The sequence below is a fragment of the Gossypium raimondii genome, chromosome 10, assembly GCF_025698545.1.
Source record: "Gossypium raimondii isolate GPD5lz chromosome 10, ASM2569854v1, whole genome shotgun sequence".
In the NCBI taxonomy this organism is placed as follows: domain Eukaryota; kingdom Viridiplantae; phylum Streptophyta; class Magnoliopsida; order Malvales; family Malvaceae; genus Gossypium; species Gossypium raimondii.
In genome coordinates, this window is record NC_068574.1 from 26200567 (window position 1) to 26224882 (window position 24316).

The 24316-nt window shown below is 35.0% G+C and overlaps 1 protein-coding gene across 1 annotated transcript; it reads right to left on the bottom strand.

Moving 5' to 3' along the window:
* Positions 1 to 2850: 2850 nt before the first annotated feature.
* On the bottom strand, positions 2851 to 23495 carry LOC105776711 (uncharacterized). The gene is made up of 31 exons (XM_012599566.2): positions 23177 to 23495; positions 22960 to 23082; positions 22543 to 22700; positions 21346 to 21390; positions 19509 to 19587; positions 19305 to 19378; positions 18477 to 18583; positions 17911 to 18093; positions 16904 to 17107; positions 16581 to 16791; positions 16417 to 16491; positions 15978 to 16327; positions 15595 to 15787; positions 15015 to 15267; positions 14589 to 14928; positions 14232 to 14412; positions 13994 to 14134; positions 13052 to 13313; positions 12474 to 12923; positions 11743 to 12206; positions 10541 to 10677; positions 10281 to 10462; positions 9800 to 10192; positions 9174 to 9299; positions 8912 to 8977; positions 7007 to 8826; positions 6647 to 6926; positions 5604 to 5837; positions 4140 to 4724; positions 3419 to 3551; positions 2851 to 3309 (listed from the first exon to the last, which is right to left on the bottom strand). Exons 1-31 carry the CDS (start codon positions 23243 to 23245, stop codon positions 3053 to 3055), a joined length of 8175 nt encoding a protein of 2724 aa, XP_012455020.2. The 5' UTR covers positions 23246 to 23495; the 3' UTR covers positions 2851 to 3052.
* Positions 23496 to 24316: the final 821 nt, after the last annotated feature.

Genomic DNA, 24316 nt, shown 5'->3' on the forward strand with positions numbered 1-24316 from the left:
TGTACGACCATCGTGAGTGACCTTTCGATCCAGTTGCCATGGTTCTCCTAGCAACAAATGGCAGGCTTGAATAGGCACTACGTCACACACAACTTCGTCTTGATACTTACCGATAGAAAAGGCGATGCACACTTGTTGAGTGACCTTAAATCGGTATTCATTGCTAAGCTCTTGTAGTTGATAAGGTTGTGGATGCTTGGTAGTGGTTAAGCAAAGCTTTTCCACCATCGTCGTGCTGGCTACGTTCGAGCAACTTTCACCATCAATAATAACTCTACAAAGCTTACCTTGTACATGGCAGCGAGTATGAAAGAGATGTTCTCGTTGCTGCTCACTCTTTGGTTTTGCCAAAGAAGGTTGCCCACGATCATGAAAATCATCATCCATTCTAGGGACACGTCGAGGGCCGCGCCTATGGGGCTGGTTATCCCTATCTTCCTTGATTGGATCCCGATAATGAGGATCTTGATTCAATCTCACCTCATTGAAAGCGGTACTCAAGGTTCGAAGTGTGGCAGTGTGTTCATCTAATTGTTGTTGGAGTTTTTGAAACATGTCATAGACATCATTATGGTCAATATCACCTTTAGACATTTTCCAAAAATCTGCAAAAATAAACACTCAACACTCAAAAATAGAAGTTAGCAAACCTCACCGTTAATCACTCAAAAAGAAAATTCAAATTCTCAATGAGGTAGAATTCAATCTTGTGAGTTCTTTATCAGAGTTTATATCAACCAAGTAGAGAGTGTGAACCAAACTACCAAAGAATCCTAATTTGCACTAGGATGCCAAAAACTGACGAGACACCAATTGATTCGTGTTGCACCGAGGAAGGATTGTGCACACGTTTAAATCCTACTAACACAAGAAGGTGTTAGATATTGTAAAGGGAGAATAAAAGCAAACAAATGAAAACCTACAGCTAAGAATCAATAAAAATTGCTGAAAACAGAAAACCCGAAAAATTGCGGAGTATCTTGACAACTTCGTTCGAGGTGTTCCCGATCTCAAAAAATCATGAAAATAAATCTGGAATGTCCTTAAATATTGAATTTTTGATCTGGAAAGTTTGGGCATTAAACTCAACCCACTGAATATTTTTTAAAATTTTTATTGGATTTCGTATTTTTTCAATTTTTTGACTTTTTTGACTGATTTTTTTGCGGGAATAATTTTTTTATATTCAATCACAGTGTCAAAAATATGTATGTAAAATTTTAGATCAATTGGACAACGTTTACCCACTCAAATGAATTTTTTTGAAAGATTGTTCTGGGTAAAACTGTTGTTTTTGCTTTAAAAAATTGAGATCAGTTTAGAAATCAACCAAGAACACCCAAAACGCCCAAAATCTGATACCAAATGATACGGGGTTGCACGCGGACCAAGATCGAGTTGCCAAGTCACGGGAAACTCCTACAAAAACCCTAAACAATCAGATCTGAAACGAAACAGGAAATTAAAAGATTAGAACTTTGAATTTCCAGATCTGAAATAAAATCCCCAAATCAACAAAGAATCAAATTGAGAATAGAAATAAGTGTTAATAAGGATTCTTGAAACCCTAAAGGAGATTGCGATTCTGCCCAATTGAACACCAAGATAGTTTTTCCCCAAATTTTGACAATCTAATTTCACCCAAAAAGAGTATGGAAGAACCCTAGAAATTGAGATTTTTAATGATTCCTTAAGATAGAAAAAGGTGAAAACACAATAAGAACAGAAAATAAATTAGATAAAGATTCAGACAAGCGAAATAAAGAAAGAATTGATAGCAAGAAATTAAAAGATAAGTCCTAAGAAGCCTTGAAATCCGAAAGATCTCACAACTCCTTCAAACGGCTCTAATCTCCCTCCAAAGAATATCAATGGTAAGAAGAAGGTGAAGATGGCTCCCACAATCAAAAGATTGTTAAAACAACTTCTAAAGAAAACTCAAGAGAATTATTGGAGAAAAACTCAAAGAGAATTTCGCACTTAAACAAATCGATATTTTGATATAATTGAGAAGTTCTTTACAAGGTGGCCACCATGCCTTTAAATAGGCCTTATAACTAGTCCTAATCTAATTAGAAAACTAAAATAAAAAAAAAACTCCTAATTATTTTAATATGGAAATTCGGTCAAAGGTCTTTATTTGGGACTCTTGGATTGAATATTTACATAAAAATTTAAACTAAGTAAATAAATAAATAAATAAATAAAAATAAAAATAAAACTTTACAACTTGGGCCACTTTGACAATTTGGCCTGGTTTTCAACTAAGTATGTATGGATTTCTTGATTGGGCTGGGAATTTGCTTATTGGGCCTCGCCTTCAAGAATTTGGGCTTTTGTGACTCGTATCAGTTAAAATATCCAATATATCCCATCTAAGATAATTGCATGTTTATGGTGAATTAAAGTTATAATGAATTTATTCTAAATTAAAATTTAATTCTAAATGTGGATTACTAAAGCATGGTAGTTAATCGAGGGTTGGTTTCAATGAGGGAGAGATTGATTCAATATAATATAATAACATAATGATTGTCATGAGATTAATTACCAAAATAGTAAAATTAAACATAGCTCCCAGTGAGATTTACGTTTGAATTTAAATCCCACACTAATAGTAAAGGTCAAAGATTAATTGCAAAATTAATATTTTATTTATCATCTTTATTCAAATTTAAAGATAAAACAAGTGTATTATGTAATAAATATATATAAATATATGTGACACTTGTCGCACCCTCAACTCACTTATGAAATCTAAAAAACACCGCAGACAATGTATCAAATAATTACCCTATATATAATGTTAGAGAAAGGATCGACTTGCAAAATTCAAGAAGTCACACATGGTTAAAGATTAACTGAACTTTACTTCTATTTGAATATTACGTAACTGTTACAAGTGAAGGCAGATTCCTCAGCAGGTGAATTTCTCAAAATTTTCTTGGGAAAAATGCAACGGCTTTCCAAGTTAATGATATCATGTGTAAATTACTATACAATGCAACTAACGAAATTTCCTAATGATTTAATGGAGAAACAGGGATGGGATTTACCGCATCCATCTTTCCATTTTCATTGCCATTATCCTCCTCTTCTTGTTAGCACGATTCTTGGCTGCAATCCGCAACTTCCTCTTGGCATTGCGGACCGGGTTGATAACAGCCATGCGCTTCTCGTCTCTTTTCCTTTTATCCCTCTTCGATTTTAGTTTTTTCTTGATCTCACTGTAAACTTGTGCAAATTCTTGGCTGCCTATACTGTTTCGAATACTCCCCAAAACTTCTTGTGCTAATTGCTTTAGATCATCTGTGAGACGAATGAAAAAAAGGTCACTAAAGTATGAACATGTCATTCAAAACCAGGAAGCACCAAAGCTGTATGTAACGATTCTAGCATGGCAATGTCTTCAACTCACCAGTCATAATTTTTCCGGCAAACCCTTCACAAACTTTATATAACGGAAACATCATTAGCGACGCGTAATGTTGAGAATCATCCTGATCAATTTCTGGTAAAATTTTCTGGAAACTATAGAAGACAATCCTCATCTGCAAGCAGCATTTTAACTTGATTAGCACAATAGTCTCAATAACACAATCTTACAACCAACAAACAAATAAATAGGGGTGATAACAATTCCAACTCAGTTTTGGAAAAAATTTACAATTAATATGCATTACTCTGGTTTTCTAAGAACTGAACTCCATATCATGGACAACAGAACCAAATTCCTTTGCTTCGGAAAGGTCTGGTTCATCAAATTTCTAAAATTTTTAAAGATTCTTTTATATAGTATTTATACTTCTTTTACTTTAATATTATAAGAAAATTTTAAAAAGTAATTAAAAGTAAATAAAAATATAAGTTGGTTCAGTTTGAATGATTAGTCTTTTAACTTGTCAACCGAAGATGAATATTATTTTATTCAATATTTAATTAGTTTCTTACCTTATTATAATATCTGGACCTAAGACAAATCAAATTCAATAAAGACCGAAACAAACCGAACACTATGATTCAAATCGATTTTCAGTTCTCGATTTTTTCACTCAGCACTACTAACAAATAGGGCTGAAAAGGTTTTTCAGTTGAAACAATTTTCAGGAATTCAAATAAACAGCAATACTCAGACCGACCTGAATAGCCTCCATTTGAAGAGCAAGCTTGCCCAGCTCCTTAAGCAGATTTGAGACAAGCAGATATTGAAGGTCCTCAGAATGGTCTGCATCATTTTGGTCATCTGTGGCACCAGTAACGGACAGAAGCATCCCAGTTGCTTCCCTCGAATTAAGCAATCGAAAGGCTTTAAGAAACCGCTCCTGCTCATGCTGTTCAAAAGTAGACCAGAACTCTCTGCGGTTCACACCAGCCCACTCTTTCATCAAGGAGTTCAGACAACAAATAGAGAACACAAGATTTTTTGCAATCAAACCACTCCGGTGATTATGGTTCTTCTCATTTTCCTTCTTAGCACCAAGCTTTACATCCATAACAGCAGCCTCATCATCGTCAATAGGTCCTTTCAGTTGGCAGCAAAGAGAAGCAGCAATCATAAAAAGTCTACTTGGCTTCATAAGAAATAAAGATCCATTCGACTTCACAACACTTCCTCTTTTAGACTCATTTGCAGAAGTAAAATACAAGGAAAGAAGGCGATTGGATACGTTGCGTAACCATGCATGTGGATGCAACAGCAACTCACAGATCATTTCCCAAATCACCTGAAAATAAGTAGAGTAGGGGTCAAGATGGATTCAATACAATGATCGAATATAAAGGGACAAAGCATATCCCATCATTACAATACAAATGGGCATATTACTGTTTGATGTACAATTTCTAAAACTCCTTTGATTCTGTTGGCATTTGCCTAAACAGACAGGTTCCCATCTCATGGAAAACAGCTACGCTAATTGGACAGGAATGTGAGTCAAATACATGTTCCCAACAAAGATATATTCAATTAAAAAAAATCCATGCACTTCAAGAGTCATCAAGGGGTCATATCCCGATACCCATGTCCACAACCATGCCAGACACAGATATTTCAAGAAATAGTCAGAAAAACATAGGAAAACGAGTATGGAGCAACTGTTGATCAGGATCATAGGTCAAGTTACTGTAATGTTTTGAACCTTGTCGTATACGTTTATAAAAGCATCACTTAGGTTTCTAAAGAACATTTCGTTTTAAGTTTTCCCATTATTTGAAGGGTCCTTGGAGGATCATATTGGCCACAAATTAGCAATACTCAGTTACCCTGTCTCTCAACATATATACAGGGGTACCACTTGCTATTCAATAATAGATGGACCCTAGTTTCATAGGGATAATGTTTACTCGGACTCAGGCATGTGTGGGACATAAGCATGTGTCAACCATGGGTATGTTCAATTTCTTTTTTAATTTTTTTCCATGAATTTGGATGGTCCTTTAAGGGTCATATCCTCATACCCATGTCGAACACAAATACTTCAGGAAAAAAAATGAATAGCCAGAGCAACATAGTTATAGAGAACATAGATAAGACAAGAGGGTGAAAATGGAAGTCTTATCTCAATAACATTTTTACTCAACAATAAGAAACGGCCAGGCCCTACCTCAAGCTCCCTTTCAAATATTAAATCACGAAAATGATGTAGCATCTTCTCCAACATAATTAGTGAATAGTATGACTCTTTCCAGAAAGGAATAGCAGCTTCATCAGGAAGATCCATCTGCATGTTGGTAAAAGCATCAATAGCAGAGTGCAAAATTCTTTTAGTCACTGGCAATATGCTACTTATATGCCTCTGAAAATTTTTCTTCATGACCTCGACCACTAATCCTAATACCTGCACAAAGACATCCAAGATCATCATAAAAGAAACATGATAAACATGGAACCTCAACTAAATATATTTATAGTTAACTTGATAGTTTTGAACTGCAGGCACTTTTCAGAGCGATATATCTATCAACATATTAATTTCATAATGATTATTACTCTCAACATCACCTGTGGAGCTTCCAAACTCCACAAGTGGAGTTGAAATTTTCTACATGTCCCTTTATTTAGCAACGATCATATTAATTTATTAATATTTTAAACACACCCTAGTATAGTATTTAATTACTCTCTAACCTGGCTACAGAGTTTTGAACTCCATTAACCGGTTCATTTTTCTTCATAATATGAATAAAAACTTAGAAGAGAACAAATTCCAACTCTATACACTGAAACCTTGATCATGAGTTGGAAAGGGTCTGCATACATTGAGCATAACAGCAGAAATAAAACCATTACTACATTCAAAGGGTTTTTTTTGGTGTCATATGGAGAAACAGCAAATTTTAGAACTGTGCCTAATATATGGTCAAGAATGCAGAAATCAATAGGAAGACAAACAAGGATGAGGATCATTTATAACGAAGATCTTCAAAGAGATGAATCATTTCTACCTACAGCAATAAATTCAGAAATCATGTCATAACATAAGAAGCAGCACTTAAGGTTAGAAGGTCATACTTGCATTTCAAGAACCCCCCCCCCCCTACAACAAAACTCCTAAAACATTTCCCGCATTTTATTTAATTCTGAAACTCCAAGAACATAGCAACATTCTGAAACAAAAATCTGACAGACACCTTTAGAGAACAATACCTGTGCACCTGCACTCCACAGTTGCTGCTTCTCACCCAAATACCAGGACAGACTATACTCAAGAATGGAATTCAGCGAATGTTGGCTTATACAACCAATAAGGAGCTTTATAACAGCACCAGTCATAGAACGAACTTTATTATCTTGATCGTTAGCCAAGCACACCACCAGGTGGACAAATATGGTCTGTGACTGCTCATCAACAATGGCTTTAGGAAATTTTATCATAATTGTGTGGAGCATTTCAAGCACAGATTCTCTCCCAGTTGGATGCTGATACCTGCAAGAAAAGTAAATTGGCTGTAAGACATCAATAACTTAAAAAAAAAAAAAAAAACTCTTTAATATTTCAATACATGCCTTAGATTTGCAAGCAGGAAATCTAAATGTTGCTGCAAGCGTTTCTCTGAAAGATGATAATCAAGTAAGAACTGCAACAAGATCTGACTGCATTTCTTGCGAATTGGTTCCACCTGACTAGTTACCATCAATTCTGCAACCTGAACTACAATATCGTAGATCTCATGAACCACTAGCTTGCGGTTAACAATTGCCTTTAGAAGTGAGAGGGCAACAAAGGAGGGATTCCTTTCAAGATCCACAAACACTGGAAACTGGACTAACATATGTAACTGATCCGAGGATAATGTGATTTTTGTGCTTCGCAAAAGTACAGTCAACAATTTTAGACACGATTCCATAAGAGGATTGCCAGCATTCACTGAACCTTGTGCGATACCCAACAGTGTCACCTTCAATTTATCAGCCTGGGATTCAAGGGATGGAAGAGGCAGCCTCACCAATGGAGTAAGACATCTAAGGCATGCAGATAAAATATCTTCATATTTGGAACTCAAGCAGTTGCCAAGCAATTGGACAAATGGATCCAACATTGATAATAGTTGCTCATCATTTCTGTCCAATTTCATGCTTTTTATTCTATTTTGTAAAACCCCTAGTGCAAACGTGGTAATAAGGTGAGAACATGCAGATTTTGTTTTAAAAGCACGGTCTGGAGAAACAATTTTCTCACTGACAACATTTGCATGTTTATTTGCTTCTGTGCCAATTGAACTCACACCGGACCCATTTTCGTCATTAGTTGCATCTGTTATGAGGCCATATACAAAAATGAAGAGATCAGTCTGATTTACTGATTGATTACACTCAATTCCATCCGCAATGTGCTTTAACATATTCTCCAATTTTGATTTCACTTTTGGAGTCAGATGCTTTTGCAAGTGACTTGTAATGGGAGAAAGAAGCTTTAATGCATGGATTTTGAAAGTTATGCTTTGGGCAATCAGTTTCAAGGTTTCAAAAGACTTGCACTTTCTCGTTTCTTTCATTTTAGAAGCAATCTTGTCCACCTCTTTCTCCTCAGCAACATCTCCAAGAATATCATTTTCAACCACACCAAGGAGATCTTCTAAACAATAATCCAAACTCCCGTCAGAAGAACTTGAAAGGGTCTTTGACAAAAGAAAATTAAGTGTATATCCTAGAACATGCAGCTCAAATCCACGTTTCAAGGTCGCTCTCAAAACTCGAATTATAAACTGCAGATATTCAAGTCCAAGCACCTTCAAACATTCAGCCAATGCAGATCTAGCTTCATCACGAATACTTTCTAGACGGTTCTTTAGAAAGTTCGAAATCCGATGAATGATGCTAGAAAGCTGAGACTCCATTACATCTCCCGGAAGCAATTTCAGAAGTTTCAGTGCTGCAAGACTGATACTAACATTGACATTATCAGAATCAGAACTCAATAATTTCTGTATCTTTGGCAAAACAGTTTTCTGAAGAGAAGTCTGTATCTCAGAAACCATAATAGAACTGCCACCTTTCTGCATTGCTGAAGAAACAATACTATTGGTTTCAGAACCTAAAATGTTGTCAACGGAATTTATTGCTTCTTGACTGGAACAAAATTTTGAATAATCAAATCTGTCCAAGATAAAGCAAATTAACCGTAAGAGAACTTTCCGCTTGTCTGGATTCTTCTTCATCTCACTAAAGCAGCGAAGCAGTAATGCATAGTATGATTTCCATTCCATCTTAGCAGAAACTGAAGCAAGTGCTTGCATGCAAGCAGTTCTAATATGTTCATCCTTTCCATGTTGTAAATCAAACAACATGTTGAAAAAGAGTGGAAGGAACACTTTATTAATGATATCCTGCAAGGTGAAAAGCAGCATAGAAAGCTTTAGCACCGATTGAAAAAACTTCCCATTGCTAGAAAACAAGAGTCAAGACAGTTACCATAGACATATAGGTTTTATTGATAACATCTGCAAAGCGAGACAAAGCCTTTGCTCTCTTATGTTTCTGCACCCAAGAAAAAGGAAATTAAGAAAATATTGAAACATTCTTGTGGCTCCATTTATGTTTATAGCTTAAGCAAATTAGTTCTATTAACATTACTAAAAGAAAAAATAGAGAGGCACGAGAGGCTGTAAGATCCAATTGGAGAATAAAGAACAAACATAAATGAACAAAGGAGCATATAAAATAAGAACATAACCTGTAAATGAATGATATTATTGAAAAAATCTTGATCAGCATCTTCAGAGCATAAAGCTCTGAAAAAATTAAGATTCTCTAACTGCGGAAGCTTTATAACCATTTCTCGCAGTAAATCAATCCATTCCTGAAACCATTCCCATCCATTAGAAAATGTACTGAATATTATGAATAGAAGCAACTGTATTTCTATCATTTTTTTATAGAACTTATTGAAACTATATTGCAAATATTTTTGCATATTTCTCACTAAGCTGAGCTTGGAAACCTAAAATGAACCCCTAACAAACTGGCGATGATAACAGCAAAATATACTAGTAAAGTAAAAATGGTATATGGATCCATGAGAATCCACAGAGGAAGGCAACCCCACCACACCGGGCTCCAGTGAGAAAAAAGAAGCCTCAGTGCAGTGGGGTTGCTCCCCATTGGGGATAAGTATATGCATGTGTATCACACTGGGTGTTACAATAACCAAATTGCTTCACCCAAGTAAAGTTAAGAGCATCTACGATGGCTCTTATGCACATTAGTACATCTGTGTATAGATTGGAGCATGTGAGTTAGATGGGGTGGTTAGTAAAATATCATCTATTTCTACCAGAGGACTAAAAGTATGCTAGATACCTTTCTCACAGAAGTTCCCCGACTAATTGCATCCCCCATATGCTTTAAAAGAAACTTGTTAATGATGCATTGAACACATGCTCGTGTCCAACAGCCTTCATCAACTTTCATAATCTCTTCAGCAGTCTCATGATGATCTGTAACTTCTTGGCCAAGAATTTTGCCAGAAAAATCTAGAAATGTAAGCAATAACCTATAAGCATAGTGCCTTAAGATTAATTCGTCTGATGACATATCATATACAGTTTGTGACAAAATAAGTAATGCATGCTCCACTGGCACAGAATGGAAGAATCCAATTCCAATTCCTTCATATGCCTGTCCTATAGTGTCATAATCAAGCTCATCCAACTCAAAAGCTGAGGTTGCATTTAATTGTCTGACATGTCTAGCCTGCATTTCCATCACCAGAATTAAAACTTAACAATATTTATAGAACAAAGGAACTCCAAAATTATAACAAAAAAGAGGCAAACATTACCACCACAAGTACAGACGAATTAGTTCTAGCAAGTGCTTCAAGAAGATTGCAAATTAACACTCGAATATCCAATTTAGCATAAACAAGAAGTGGAGCAACTGCATTAAGTATTTCAGGGGTTCTCTCATTCCCTAGCACAGGAATGATATCTTGAATGACTTGTATGGCTTCGAGACAGATGTCTGGAACAACAAAAAATGTGTTGATATAACAAAGGAAGAGAGTAAATTGTATAGATACTAATTCTAAAACATTCTTACCAGAACCTTGAACTCTTTTTGATAAGAAAGGAAGCAAGATATCAACAAATTTCTTCGCCAGCAATGGATTTCTGATGTACTTCAACAGCAATTTGAAAATTCTGATTTCTGTTTCCCCAGGACATCTGACCAATTTTCTGTAACAGCGAAAAGAATGGATCAAAGAATAATCCAGAGTTGACATTTTCCATCCCCTAAGAACTTCGAAATTGAAAGCAAACAACTCAAGTATATATGAATCATTAATGCAGAAACCATAAAAGGGGAACTCAGAATGAAAAAAGGCACAAAAGATTCATATATTGAGAAAAGAAAACAAAATTTTCATAGCACCTGATACAGATCAAAATAAAAGAACAAATTATTAGTTACAACAAAAAGAGGTTTTTGTTACCAATGCGGTCTTAAGGTCTCGAGGAAAGAAGACAAAAGATAGTTTTCTTAGTTTAGTTAACTGACATTTTCTGTTATGCTCAATATCTACACAACCTATATGTGCCCTCCTATGGACTTCAACTTCAATTTTGGGGGTAAAAAAGTTCAAAATTTTAGATTTGAATGTTAAAACTAGGAACTAGTTTTTTGTTTTCACACCAAGAATAGGTAAGGCCACCCATGTTTCTCATTGGTCCTGTGACAGGCCTTAAGTAGAACTGATTTAAAGATTACCATACTTGGAAATCCCCTTACCTCTCCCCCTCCCCCCCCCCCCAAACAAATGTCTCTAATTGCCAATTATCTTTATTTTCTTTTAAATGCAATTCCCTCAAACCACATGACTATTTATCACTAAAATTAATCTGCTGCCCCAAGTGAACAGCACTACACTGAAGGCACCAAAGAACTGAATTACATGTTCAAATCACTGACACTTCTTTGAACATTCCATTGATGATTATGAGGAAACTTCTTATTTATACAATATCAGCACATTGATTAACCAGTATGAAAATGGATAAACAATAAGGTTTAGCAGAAGGGAAAGCAAAGAAAAACAACTAAAAACCAAAAGGACACTAACAAAGTAACTAACTATTAATTTCACATCTATTTAAACCAGTTGGTTCAAGAAAGATCTATATTTCATATATATAGAATATTACACATGATACGGCCATTAGTCCATCCCTTATATTATTCTATAGTCGACAGATATCAGCACACTTTTGCACATGTATTACAGGTAAATGAATCGCTCGTACCTCTTGGATGCTTTATCACTCTGAAACAGATGATGCAAGCTGCAGACAAGTGCTTCTAGGTTTGGACATATCAAACTCTTTATAGGACAGTTTTCGTAATCCAACTCACAATCAAGATCAAGCAGGTTTGAAATAAACTTCAGAACACAAGAAACAATAGCTTCTGAAGCAGTTGGAACAGTTAGAATTGAAAATATATCTGGAACAAGATTCCTTTCCCTACAAAGTAGGGACACAAGTTGCAGGCTCCGACTCATAGCCAAAAAGCAAGAGAACAAGGAGCTTGGTTTTTCACTACTAGAACCCTCCTGCTTGAAGGCATAAATTAAGGGTTTCAAAGATGTAAAAAACAGGTCCCAGAATTCAGTACCAAAATCATGGTCCTCATATTTATTGAGAACAAGAGAAACAATTTTCAAACATAGAGACCTCAAATCTTTGAACTGCTTCATGCCCGTCCCAATCTGAGAAAGAAATAATTACTGTCATCAAAGCTTAATTTTCTCAATAAAGAATCTGATTATTTTGAAAAGTTTGTTAGAAATCAAAGGAGGGAAAAAGAAAACAATGCAGGATGCTGTTACATTATTAATGGAATTCTAAAGTTCATCTACAAATAGTTTAACTTATTTGAAATTAAAAGAGATAATAAAATATTCAAAAAGAGGAACAGCAATTCATCAAATTTAAGAAAAGGAATCTTTTTTCCTCAACATAACCGGAAATATTACCTTCACATGGTTTGCCTCTGCACTGTCTTTGTCATCAGAGATCATCTCAGCATCAGGATGATCACTTACAGGAGAGGATTCAGCAACCTTGGCAGTGTCTATGTTAGAACTGCAGCTTGCTAATACCCGAACAACACATCCCATTAATAGATCAAGAAAAGGTCTGACACGAAATTCATCAAAAACACCCATAACATCCTCAATTACATGCAGAAAACCATATCTTTTCTTCCAGGAAAGGGCTGTTATATTTTCCACGGTGAAGTATTTCAGAAAATTTAGGGAGTGAAACTCATCGATAGGGTTTGAAAACAAATTAGAAGCATAACCATCTTCATTTGGTATAATTTGCAAGGGTTTCAATAACAAGGCAAAGAAAAGATGGAGCTCATTAGAATCCAGTTGAGCTATGAAACCAAGAACTGCCTTTCGAAGATGTACACTTGCATTCTGTCAAAATTAGGTCATACAATTAACATTGGTGATAAGAATGACACATCATAGTAAAAAAATTAGATAGAATTTAAAACCCATTGACTGAAAGGTTAGGGGACAAAAGATTTAGATGATGGGAATACCTTTCGTGGAGCAAGCGTTTTCAAGTTTCTGATTTTTGGGATCAGGAGGCGAACAACTAAAGGCACCAGATGAACCCTATGACCTTCCTCAATTAGACCGGCTTCTTTAGATAAACTCCATGTTGTCAGTTCTTCTCTCAGATATTTTGAATTGATTAGATTTTTAAGATGCTGGTCATATGGGAGTAAGAAGTCGTCTTTCCACGATAAAAGGCAATCAAGAACCCTTGCCTGTATGTCAGAATCATTGTCATCTAGCAGCCTGATAAATAAAAAGAAACAAAATCCATTAAACGACTAAGAAACACCCGAACTTGAGTCAGCGGTTTGCATGTTATTTCAATGAAAGCATCAATTTTACATTGTTTATTGTAAATTATCATATAAAAAATAGTTCACTATTGCTATGTCCTAACATACCATATCCTAATTTTTGAAATTCAGTTTGTGTCCATGCCATATCCATATTTTGTGTCTGTGCTTACTACATCTCTTCCCTTTACTTTTACTATTTCGTTCTCTCTCTGTCCTTTTTCTTTCCTCTCTCTGAAACTTTTATCTCTTTCTCAATTTCAAAGTTCACACTATTCTTTCAAGTTGTTCCTCTCAATCTGTCTTTCTTAATAACTGTTAACAGTAATTTAATGTTTAATTCATGATTAGGTTTGCTTTGGATCTAAGTTGGTTTCATCCAAACGCAGGTCCTCAAGCAAGAGGACAACTTCCTTTAGGCCAAAATCTCCTAGAAATGATCTCTAATCTTTGTTGGTATCTTTTTTTCTGATCTGTGAATCGACTCATCTGAACTCGCATATTCGTGTTGTGTTGTGTTGTGTAATGTTGACATAGGTATGTTGCCTTCAACTATCAAGTCCATTCACCAGAGGTGACAACTAACATAACAAAAAGGAAGCAAGAGATGAGACAATATAAAGCACTGACCTACTTTGCAGAACATCTTTTAGAAATTGACTTCGATAGAATGCTCTGGGGTTCCTCATCAGTTTTAACAAGCCTAGCCATTCTTTAAGGATACCCTTCCACTCTTTCCCTTCATAAATGTCTGAATTGAATGAACCCGGGCTGCAATCCGAATGAGAAAATATATCAAATCCTATAAGCTTATTTGTGTTGATGCTTTACATGATAAGAAAGACAAATCAGTGAAGAAGATGACTACCTCACAAGATTATCACTATCATATCCCAAAAACCTTAAAAATAGGGGTATAATTTGACGGGATCGAGATTCAGCAACAGAAGGAATCTTTTGCAAAGATTGGAGCAACAAGGACAAAACTGCTGTGCCTGGTGTGTTATCAGATGCAGGATTCACAAACAAATCGAATCTCCTTACAAGATCTGACCATAAAAACCAGGGAGAAATTAAAAATCCTAATGGTATATAATGAAAATCAAAATTGATCAAATGGCATATCCTAGACCATGTTTTCAATCATGAAATTTACAACTGACAAGATATAAAATCAAATGACAAATAGAAATCAATAATATAGCAGAAACATATCTTCACATACCACTAGATGAGTCAGATAAATTTCCATTATCTCTGTCATGTTGAACATCAGGTGCTTGTATCAGGGACTGAAAACGGTCAAAATAAGAAATAAATTTATCCCAGACTAGTCCAGTGTGATTGCTAATCAGAACTGCAAGGCACTCGGAAGCCGCATCCCATAGATAGCTAAAACGATTATGGAAGATGCCAATTATCCCGTTCAAAACGAGAGGTACATATGTTTTAGGTATCCTTCCAGCAGAGAGGCCCGTCTGTATTTTAGATATCAGTAAGGTAACCTTCCTGCTGGTAGAAATTGAAAGGGGAGTAGCCTCAATAGACATTAAGAGCTGAAGAACCTGTTTCAAAAGGAAATGTATTTGTATCAGTTATCCAATAAGTGCAGGTGACAAAGAATAAAAGCAGCAGAACATAGCACACGTACATTGCTTTCATCAGTATCAATAATACCAGCCTGAGAAACCTCTGTTTTCATTTTCTTCTCAGCATGCTGATCCTTAGCAGAAGTTTCACAATTGAGAGGCTCGTAATGGCACAGAATTCTTAGACTAGGAAGACGAATTCCTTTATCTGGGTGGCACAAACTATAAGCAAATATGCCAACTGCATCCACCATATTCTCCCCTTTAAGCAAGGGATGATATGTTTCCTTCCTGCTATCAGCTTGCACTGCAGGCCTACATTTGTACGATATTTTCAGACATAACCAGTGATCAACATGCACAACAGATTTACATGATCAGAAAGAGCATGGGTGACTGTGTTCTTTAAGAATAAAATAAACAAGACCAGAATGATCATGCTTCATGAGTGCATGTGTTCTATCTGCGTTTGGAAATTTGTTCAAGGCCAGTGGGAAAGGGGGAACTCACCAGATGGGCCTTGACCCCACTAGAGAGAGAGAACCACTCAACCCTGGGTTATTTTCAAAAATGCATGTATATGTATGTGTATATATATATAGACAGAGAGAGAGAGAAAGAAAGAAAGAAATGACAACATACCCATTCACATTATCCAAGTAATCAGCGACAGCAAATAGTACTTGAGAGGATGATTTGCAGGCCTTGGCAAGGTCTAAAACTTTGCTAATTTCTCCAAATCCAACCTTTTTTACATTATGCCATTTATTACGAGAACCTAAAGCAGCACCAACTAGGCTCTCCCAAGTGTGTTTGGAAACTCCTGCAATACTTTCTGAAAGAATAGGACAAAACGAAAAGAAAAGAAAAAACACCATTAGAAGATACTACAAACAGATTGAAGAATGATAAAAATACAGATGTGGATTTCTGAACAACTCAGAGATATGTATTCCAGACAACAAGAGACAACAATGCTTCAGAGTACACACAAGAAAAGAAAGATAAAAGGCAAGATAAGTTACCATCCTCAATCATCAGAAGCCGCTGCAGGGCATCTATCAACTCTATCAGTGCAGATTCACTCGCTTGGACATCGAACACATATGGATAGCAGCTTATAATTCCCCACAAGATAGCCAACTTGACCTCATCAATTTGAGCAGTTAATGGATTACCAATTGTAATGTCATTAATAAGCTTGATCCAGTTACTGATAACCCCTTGCATATAATCACATATCTTCGAAAGTCTCCCTTCGGACATCTCATCTAAGAATTTAGTGCTTTGAGGATGCAGTTGCAGTCTCTCAAAGAAAGAAAGTAACAGGTATAAAACTTCTTCTTGTGAAGATTCTACCAGATCATTCATAGCACTGAAAATTCAAGTGCAAAATTTCAATAACTGCAGCTAAAGCGGAAAGAGTAAAGGAAGACCCAACTGCAATTTAGATGTCAATATTACCTTAAAGCATAATCTTTGAAAAAATATATTACACATGGGTCCCTCAGCAGTAGTTCTCTGAGAAAAGTTAACAAACTGAAATGCAAACAACAGCATGTCAAGAAGATAAAAGGAGCTAAGCTAAAAGATGGGGCATATCAGACTGACTCTAGAAAAGACAATACCTTGTGTTTCTTAACTCAAATATAGGAGCCCACTGCAACAAACAGCCAGAGATGGTAGACAAATTATTAGAACCGTGGAGTCCATCAAGAATGTGTAGCACTAGTTGCAGAACTTTATCAACAACATCAGATAAACTACCATTTCCTTTGCTAGAAGGCAATACAACTTTCAGCACCAAGGACTCTACAACTTCAAGCATTCGTCGATAGTCTGCACAGCATTATAACAATTAGAATTGGCAGTAAAAGGTAAAAGAATGACAGAAACAATATCAAACATAAAAAAGAAAGAAGCCAGTATATGAAGACCATTATCAACTCACCCAAAATACCACGCCCACTATTAACCTGAAGAGAAGATATTAGCAGCGATAAAAGACGACTTAGATGCAAGCAAGACCCGTGAGCTAGAGTCTCGCTTATTTCCTGATACAAGCACTCCCACATTAGATTTAACTCCTTGGCTTCTAGCTCCTCAGTTAATTTTTGAAAGGAAGTAATCACAACTTCAAGAATAGCATCTGAGCCTGCAAGAGGAAATTCACACCCTAAGCATCAAATAAAACTAGATAAATAGGAAAACTACCTACTAAGCAACAGCCTCTACAAACAAGACAAACCATGCTACTACCAAACTAAGCTAAAAGAATATGGCACTTAATAAAGACCAACCAGAACCAAAAAAAGATATCAGGAAGTCAACAAAATTTGTAACCTAAAAAACATCTACCAGTAAATAAACAACTAAGTCAGTAAGCCAAAGCAACTTGACTTTAAAAGTTAATACATCCCACAAAGAAGTGCATAAGTATATCAGATTTATTCAACCATAAATATGTAGCTTGGATAGAAGGGTGAGCTAACAAAGTGAACAGAACAGTGCTTTTAACTTTTGAAGCTCACATCTTGTAATTACTTTGTCTTCACAAAGGCATAAGGATGAAAAACTGGAAGACACCACCCAATGTAAAGGTGCCTTTATTACAATGACCTACTTTCACTAAAAAAACCATAATTACAACGACTATTGACAGACGAACAAATGTAAACAACTCAAATCCATCTACAGATGAAATGTCTAATAAAAACAAAAACTTAATGATTATCTTCTTGTTGTTATACTATTTTAGTCCCACATATCCCCCCCCCCCCCAAAAAAAAAAAAAAACCAATTTATATATCTGCAATGTTTTTCTTCATAGAAGCGTTAGGCCCTAACACCAACAGAGCAACAAGATGATCAGTAACTCATCTACAGGAAAATGCCATAAACACACATGTTAATAGTCTATGCTCTATAGAAAAGCATTATCAGTAAGAAATGAAATACCTTCAGGAAACTTATCACCAATGGCAAATATTGAATTATCCACCAATAATCGCAAAACTCTCTGTGCTCCAGAATGGAACCTTGATGAGGTTCCTAACATAATATAACATAACAAAGCACTAACTCCAGATTTCCGGATAGGTAATGGTTTCTTCACAACTTCAAACATGGTCTTCCTAATACCTGTTTTAAATCAAAATTTAGAAAAATATAAGCCACCATAACAAATAGAAAACCAAAATCTGATTCAACATGGCAACAAAACCAGATTAAAAAACAATAAACGTGTGTAACTAGCCTAAACACAAAACGGAATAACCAAAATCTCAGATATCAAAAAGGAATTTTGGTGGCAGATTTACCATTTTTTCATATGGACAAGAGAGAGAGAGACAGAGAGAGACAGAGAGAGTTTCAAAATGCTTTAGGCCTCAGAACTATTAATTTAAGCAAAATGTACTCCGAACTGGAAATAAATTACTGAGAGAAAAAAAATCAAAACAAGTTCTAAGGATCACAAAATTAGGAAATTGTGAAACAGGTTTTAAATCATAAACAGCTGATACCTTTTATAAGTTGCTCAACAGGTGCATTCCGCAGCAAGAATGATGTAGCCTCTGCCATAAACTCTTGGACATGATCCTTTGGGTAATACCTTAACCTCACAGTAACCCTTCCATACAATGAAGAAAGAGCATAAGCCACATAGATTGCAACAAACATTTCATTATTTATAATTGATTGCAGTCTAGAAAACAAAATCTCCCATTATATTCATTTGTCAAACTCAAGGAAGAAATTGTTAATAGGTAAGTTGTCAAGATAGAATGCAACATCAAAAGCAATATATAACCATAAGATATAGAGAGAAACTCAAAAGATAACATTCAGCATAGTGAAAACATAAATATCTTTGAAGAATTCAACACTTCCCTCAGTACTGTGATGAAGCCTTAAATACCTTTGACACATTGAGCGAGAGCCCTTCCACACGGGACTCCCGGATCACTATGGCCGACTTTCGTCTCTGTTCGACCAGTCGGTCTCACAGTCAGGCAGGCTTATACCATTACGCTCACGAGCAGAATCTTAGCTTGAGCCTACCTTCGCACACCTCCGTTACTCTTTAGGAGGCAATTATCTTAAACCATCTTTTAACCCAACCATCAGCAAGACTTGATTTCTTTACCCCATTAAGGATGAAATTTCTAAGGTACTTTCCAATGGTAGAAAATTCCTTAATAAAGCATTCTTCTCTCCTAACCCAGAAAAAATACAAGGGGACAAAAAAGCTTTCGCTTCCAAAGAAACTTGAATTAAAAAGAACCATCCAACTACTTGAGCTACCTATTTATAGTACATTCTTTGAAAAAGGAAGTCAAGAAAACACTCACTTGAGAACATGTATGACATCCCGTATAAGATACTTCTGCAAATACATCATAATGTATGACCATGAAGTAAAAATCTGCATGAAAAGGATGTGGAGGTAAGAGTAAAACAACAATTACCAAGATTAAGGCCAGCATCGAACAAGAAACACAATACTAACACATGAAGGACTATTCAGATGAGAAAAAAGAGAATATAGCCCAAACCTGCTCAAGGATATCTGGCTCCCTATCTGCACCACTTTTGAGGAGAGATACTAAGGAATCAACAATCCTAGGCAGAAATCTGACCAATAAAATATGCAAATCAGTCCTGTATGCATCTAAGATGATTCAAAATGAAAATAAAATAAAAAATCTATAACAAGCAACAATAGCAATAGTAAATAACTAAATAAAGAAAAAATATAACAATTGCTGAACTATATGCCAACAGTTTAAAAGTGACCAGCAAAGTTAAAAAAGATTCCGACTTTGAGAACTGAAGTAGAATTGAAAACACAACTAGCCTTCAGAATCACATGTTAGCGACATACATATTGCTCCTATTGCTAACCTTTTAGGTGTCAAAGTGGCAAACACAAACAACAAGCACAAACCAGTCTTTAGACCTGTTCATGGTTCGGGCTACCCGCTTAGGCACAAAGGTCCGCCCGAAATTTGGGAGGGTTTGGGCAAAATCATTAGGCCCGAAAAATGGGCTTGAGCAAAAATTATTAAGCACGAAACGTGGGCTTGGGCAAAATAATTAGGCCAGGCTCGGGTTTGAACATTTAAGGCCCAAACCCAGCCCGTCCCTTCCCATTTTTAAGTTTATAATACTTTATATTATGTTATTTTTATATATTGTGTAATTTATAACACAAAAAAAATAAACTTATACTAAATATATAATACTACTCTAATGTAAACATTAAAATAATGCTAAGATGACCATATAAAAAATTTCAATAAATAAAAATATATAAAAATTTATTAAATATTGAAATAAAATAAATATTTTAAGAAAAATTAAAAATAATATGGGCGGGCCTAAAATGGGCTTGTGTTAGTCTTTTGCAAATATGAGCAAGTTTGGGCAAAATTTTAAGCCCATATTTCGAGCTGGGCCAAGCTTGGGCAAGCATAAAGTATGTTAATATCATGCTTAGGCCTGACCCAAATCTAGCCCAACCCGGCCCATGAACACCTCTTCCAGTCTTACACTTCTATCCCTTCTCGTTACTTCAAACCATGAAAACACCCAGTGGTATTGTCTTTGCCACTTAGATCTCTTGAGGTTCTTTGGTTAATAAGTTAAAATATTTTAATTCAAAGAGAAGATGAAAATTCCTATAATATCAGCATTTTCTCCTTCAACAAAATAAACAACCAAACCCCCTACTCTTAACAAAAGAAACCTGTAGTGACATAAATGTTAAAAATAAACAAGTAAAAGCCAAATTATTTCCTAAATAATAGATCCAAGATTATCCCTAGCAGTGCATGCCTATTACTAAAGAAGAAAAAACCATCTTGCAGTTGTAGATAGCCCTTGGGTTGCATGAATTTACATCTCTGCTATATGCACCACTACAGCTTGATGCTGTAAACATCAGCAATCAAATACAGTGGCTTCCTCGCCACATCAGGATGAAGTTCCTTAGACAAAACTCCTCTCTCCAAAACAGACCAGATGTTGACATAACCAACAATGTCTCGAGTTCTCTTGCTCTTCTATTAATTGTATTTGTTCCACTTGATTTACTAAACTATGTGCTAACCCAGAAACATCAATGCATAAACATGATATCACAAAGTAATGTATCAAAACTGTATCAAGCCCATGACCCACCCATATATATGATATCTACTCTGTGCATTACTTCTAGCATAGCCATAAAATGACCTACAAGAGCAACTATAAGCATCAGGCAACTATCTATGGCAAGTTCAATTTATATAGCAGTGATATGCAATTACAGAACATGCAGCACTACTTTGTTTATTATTCAATCAAAAGGGAGGGCAAAGATGCATTTGATCAAAGGAAGAATAGACTCACGAAAGAAAATCTTTGAGAAGATCTCTAGAGAAGGCTGCCAACAATCTGCACAAGTTAAAAATTTTGTTATCTCAAACTAGTAGAGAATGGGAGCACCAGGTAAAGCAGATGAAACCAAAACATCAATACCAAGCACCAATAATACAAATCATACGAGATTTTCCTTTAACCATAAACAACAAAATAGATGCCAGTATTATAACAGAGAATGCTCTAACATTGTAGCAGCATGATTATTTCCCAAGTGAAATTATTAAGGATGCAATTCAGGAATCAAAAAGGGTAACCAAGGACAGAGTTTGGCAACCAGATACATCCAATATTGTCAAGTGTCAAAGTGCATTAGGTGCTAGAACCTTTATGTTGCCTGAGCCACAAGGCACAAATGAAGCACTTGCTTAAGCAACCTAAGCAATATGTATATGCACCTGTTTTTGTATGTATGTCTGTGTATACATATAAAAAAAACTAAAGATACATCAATTTAAGGGCCAATATGCATGATTTTCATGTGGTTCAATATCTGTTGTTGAATACTCGGACACTGACAAGAAAAGAGTCCCTATTACCCCTCTCTTACTAGTAGAGTACAGTCAATGAAGAAAAGAAAAAAAAAAAGCAAATAAATGATATTAAAGAGAAATTCAGTCAGGCAAGCTATTTTAGCACCTATCACCTTACGAAAAGAACAAGGCACACCAGATGTGTGCCTTGTCAAATGCAACTTGCTCAAACGAGTCTAAGATGTTCTTATTGTCTGGTACAGGCACAACTAAACAACACTGGATACACCAGCAGACAAACTCAACTAAAAAGAAGTGGAAGTGAAAGCTGTTGCAAGGCAACCCAAAACTCAAGTAATTATTGAACCATCAAGGAGATGCCATAAATTTTCACAGCAATATGAGCTTATTCTATTTATTTGTTTAAGACAGGATATAACATGTTATCAGCAAACTTTGCCACTGAGGCAGTCCTTTTTTTATGCTAGATCAATATTCTCTACAATACTGCTGCACTAATAAAATTTAGAGAGTTAATTTGATGAGATTACAGAAAAGATTTTATGGCTATTTATCTCTTCCAACACACAACTGATTGGTCAGCCATTTTATTTGAAGGAAACATTACAAAAAACCGCAACCAAGCTTATAGCAAACCAAAGGATAAAACTTAATCAAACATAAACTTGCACACCTGAGTATAGGCTCGAGAGATAATCTCGCTTTCATTTGTAACCGGGATATAAGTTTATCAAATATCAAGTCCTTGTGCAAGAGTACCGAGGGTAAGGTCTGTACAAGAGGCATTGTTTCCACATAAAATGAAATGAAATCCTCTGCTGTATTCAATTCCTGCATTAAATACAAAAAAAAAAAATGAAAAACAACGAAAGGAAAGAAAAATTAAAGACCGCCTAAAATAAAATTGTAATAGACCGTGTTAAAGAGCCAATTTCCACAGTTTCGGAAGTGATAATCCAAGAAGGCTCCCAAAAAAGCAATGAAGTAGCTAATTGAATTCAATTCTTAAAATATATATAAAAAAAAAAGAGTTCTAACAAGGTAAAGAAGTTAAAAAGAAAAAAAAAAGTTTATGAAATTAAACGCATACCCTCCACTCGATAAGGCAATCACAAAGGAAAGTTGAACCTTGAGAGGGCTCTGACTTGATTTTTTCTAGGCTTCTAAATACATTAATATCAATATCATCTATTCTCTGAGAGAAAGTCTTGAACTGCAATTAACATAAAGAAAGAAACAAAGTAAGAGTTCGAAAAGGAACTGAAAGGGAAAAAAAAAGGGAAAGAGAAAGAGACTAAAGATCATACAACAAAGCGCCTACGACCCTCAGATTTATTGAGCGACTTGACAGCTTGAGCATGCGAGGGTGTTGCCATTGAAGATACAAATAGAAAAGAAAAAAAAAAAGGTATTGGTTTCTTTGTCTGAATAAGATAATCGAGGGTTTTCCAGAGAAAAATTAGAACTTGTGCTGTTTGTCTTTGCAGGGTTTTACAAGGGTTTAGCAGAATTGTCCTCTCCTCTGTTTATTTTCTTTCTTTGAGCAAACGAGGCCGCCGCTTCTTCGAGTCTCAGAAAACCTAGTCACGAACCAGCGCCAGTGTTTTAAAATAATGTTCCACCTATTTTCTTCATAAATTGAATTTATTATCTCTACCTATATAACTTACACTATTTTTATATGAAATCAATAACATCTCTTACAAACTTTAAACATAGTTCTATTCACTTTCTTCTTTTTTTCACTTGTACTTAAATTTTTAAAATACATCAAAAATATTTTAATTTTTTCAAAAACAGTAATTAAGTCTTCACTTTTTACATTTAATTGAGTACTTTAAACTGTTAATATGCATCAAAAATCTTTTGACATTAAATTTTAACAGTTAACTGTTAAAGTTAATCGCCCTTAATCTTTTTCAATTAAAGCCACCCGTGTCACAATCATTATGTGATATGTGACAAAAAAAATATAAATAATAAAAATTATTAAATTTTAATAAAAAAATATTAAAATTTTATTAAAATCAGAAAAAAATTATAAAATGTATCAAAAAGCCTTTTAATCATTAACTTTAACTGTTGACCGTTAAAGTTAACGACCCTCAACTTTTTTCAATTAAAGCCATCACGTGTCGCAACACAGCATGACATGTGGCGAAAAATGATAAAAAATAAAAATCAATAAAAGTCATAGAAAATTATAAAATGCTTCTTTTGGTACGATAATTTTTATAATTTTTTATGAATTTTATATTTCTTTACATTTTTGTACTTCTCTTACGACTTTATAATATTTTATAATTTTTCTATATTTCTATATTTTAAATTTTTAATTTTTATGATTTTTTAGTTTTTTTATGATTTTTATATTTTTTATGATTTTTATAAATTTTTTTCTAATTTTTAATAAATTTTAAATGTTTTTATATATTTCTTAAAATTTA

Excerpts from the sequence above, each read along its gene's own strand:
- LOC105776711 (XM_012599566.2), bottom strand. The coding sequence starts at position 23,245 with ATGGCAACACCCTCGCATGCTCAAGCTGTCAAGTCGCTCAATAAATCT. Across the intron at positions 18,094-18,476 it reads TGTTGAGCAACTTATAAAAG|GTATTAGGAAGACCATGTTT; the intron begins GTATCAGCTGTT and ends GATTTAAAACAG. Across the intron at positions 8,978-9,173 it reads ATAATATCATTCATTTACAG|AAACATAAGAGAGCAAAGGC; the intron begins GTTATGTTCTTA and ends TCTTGGGTGCAG.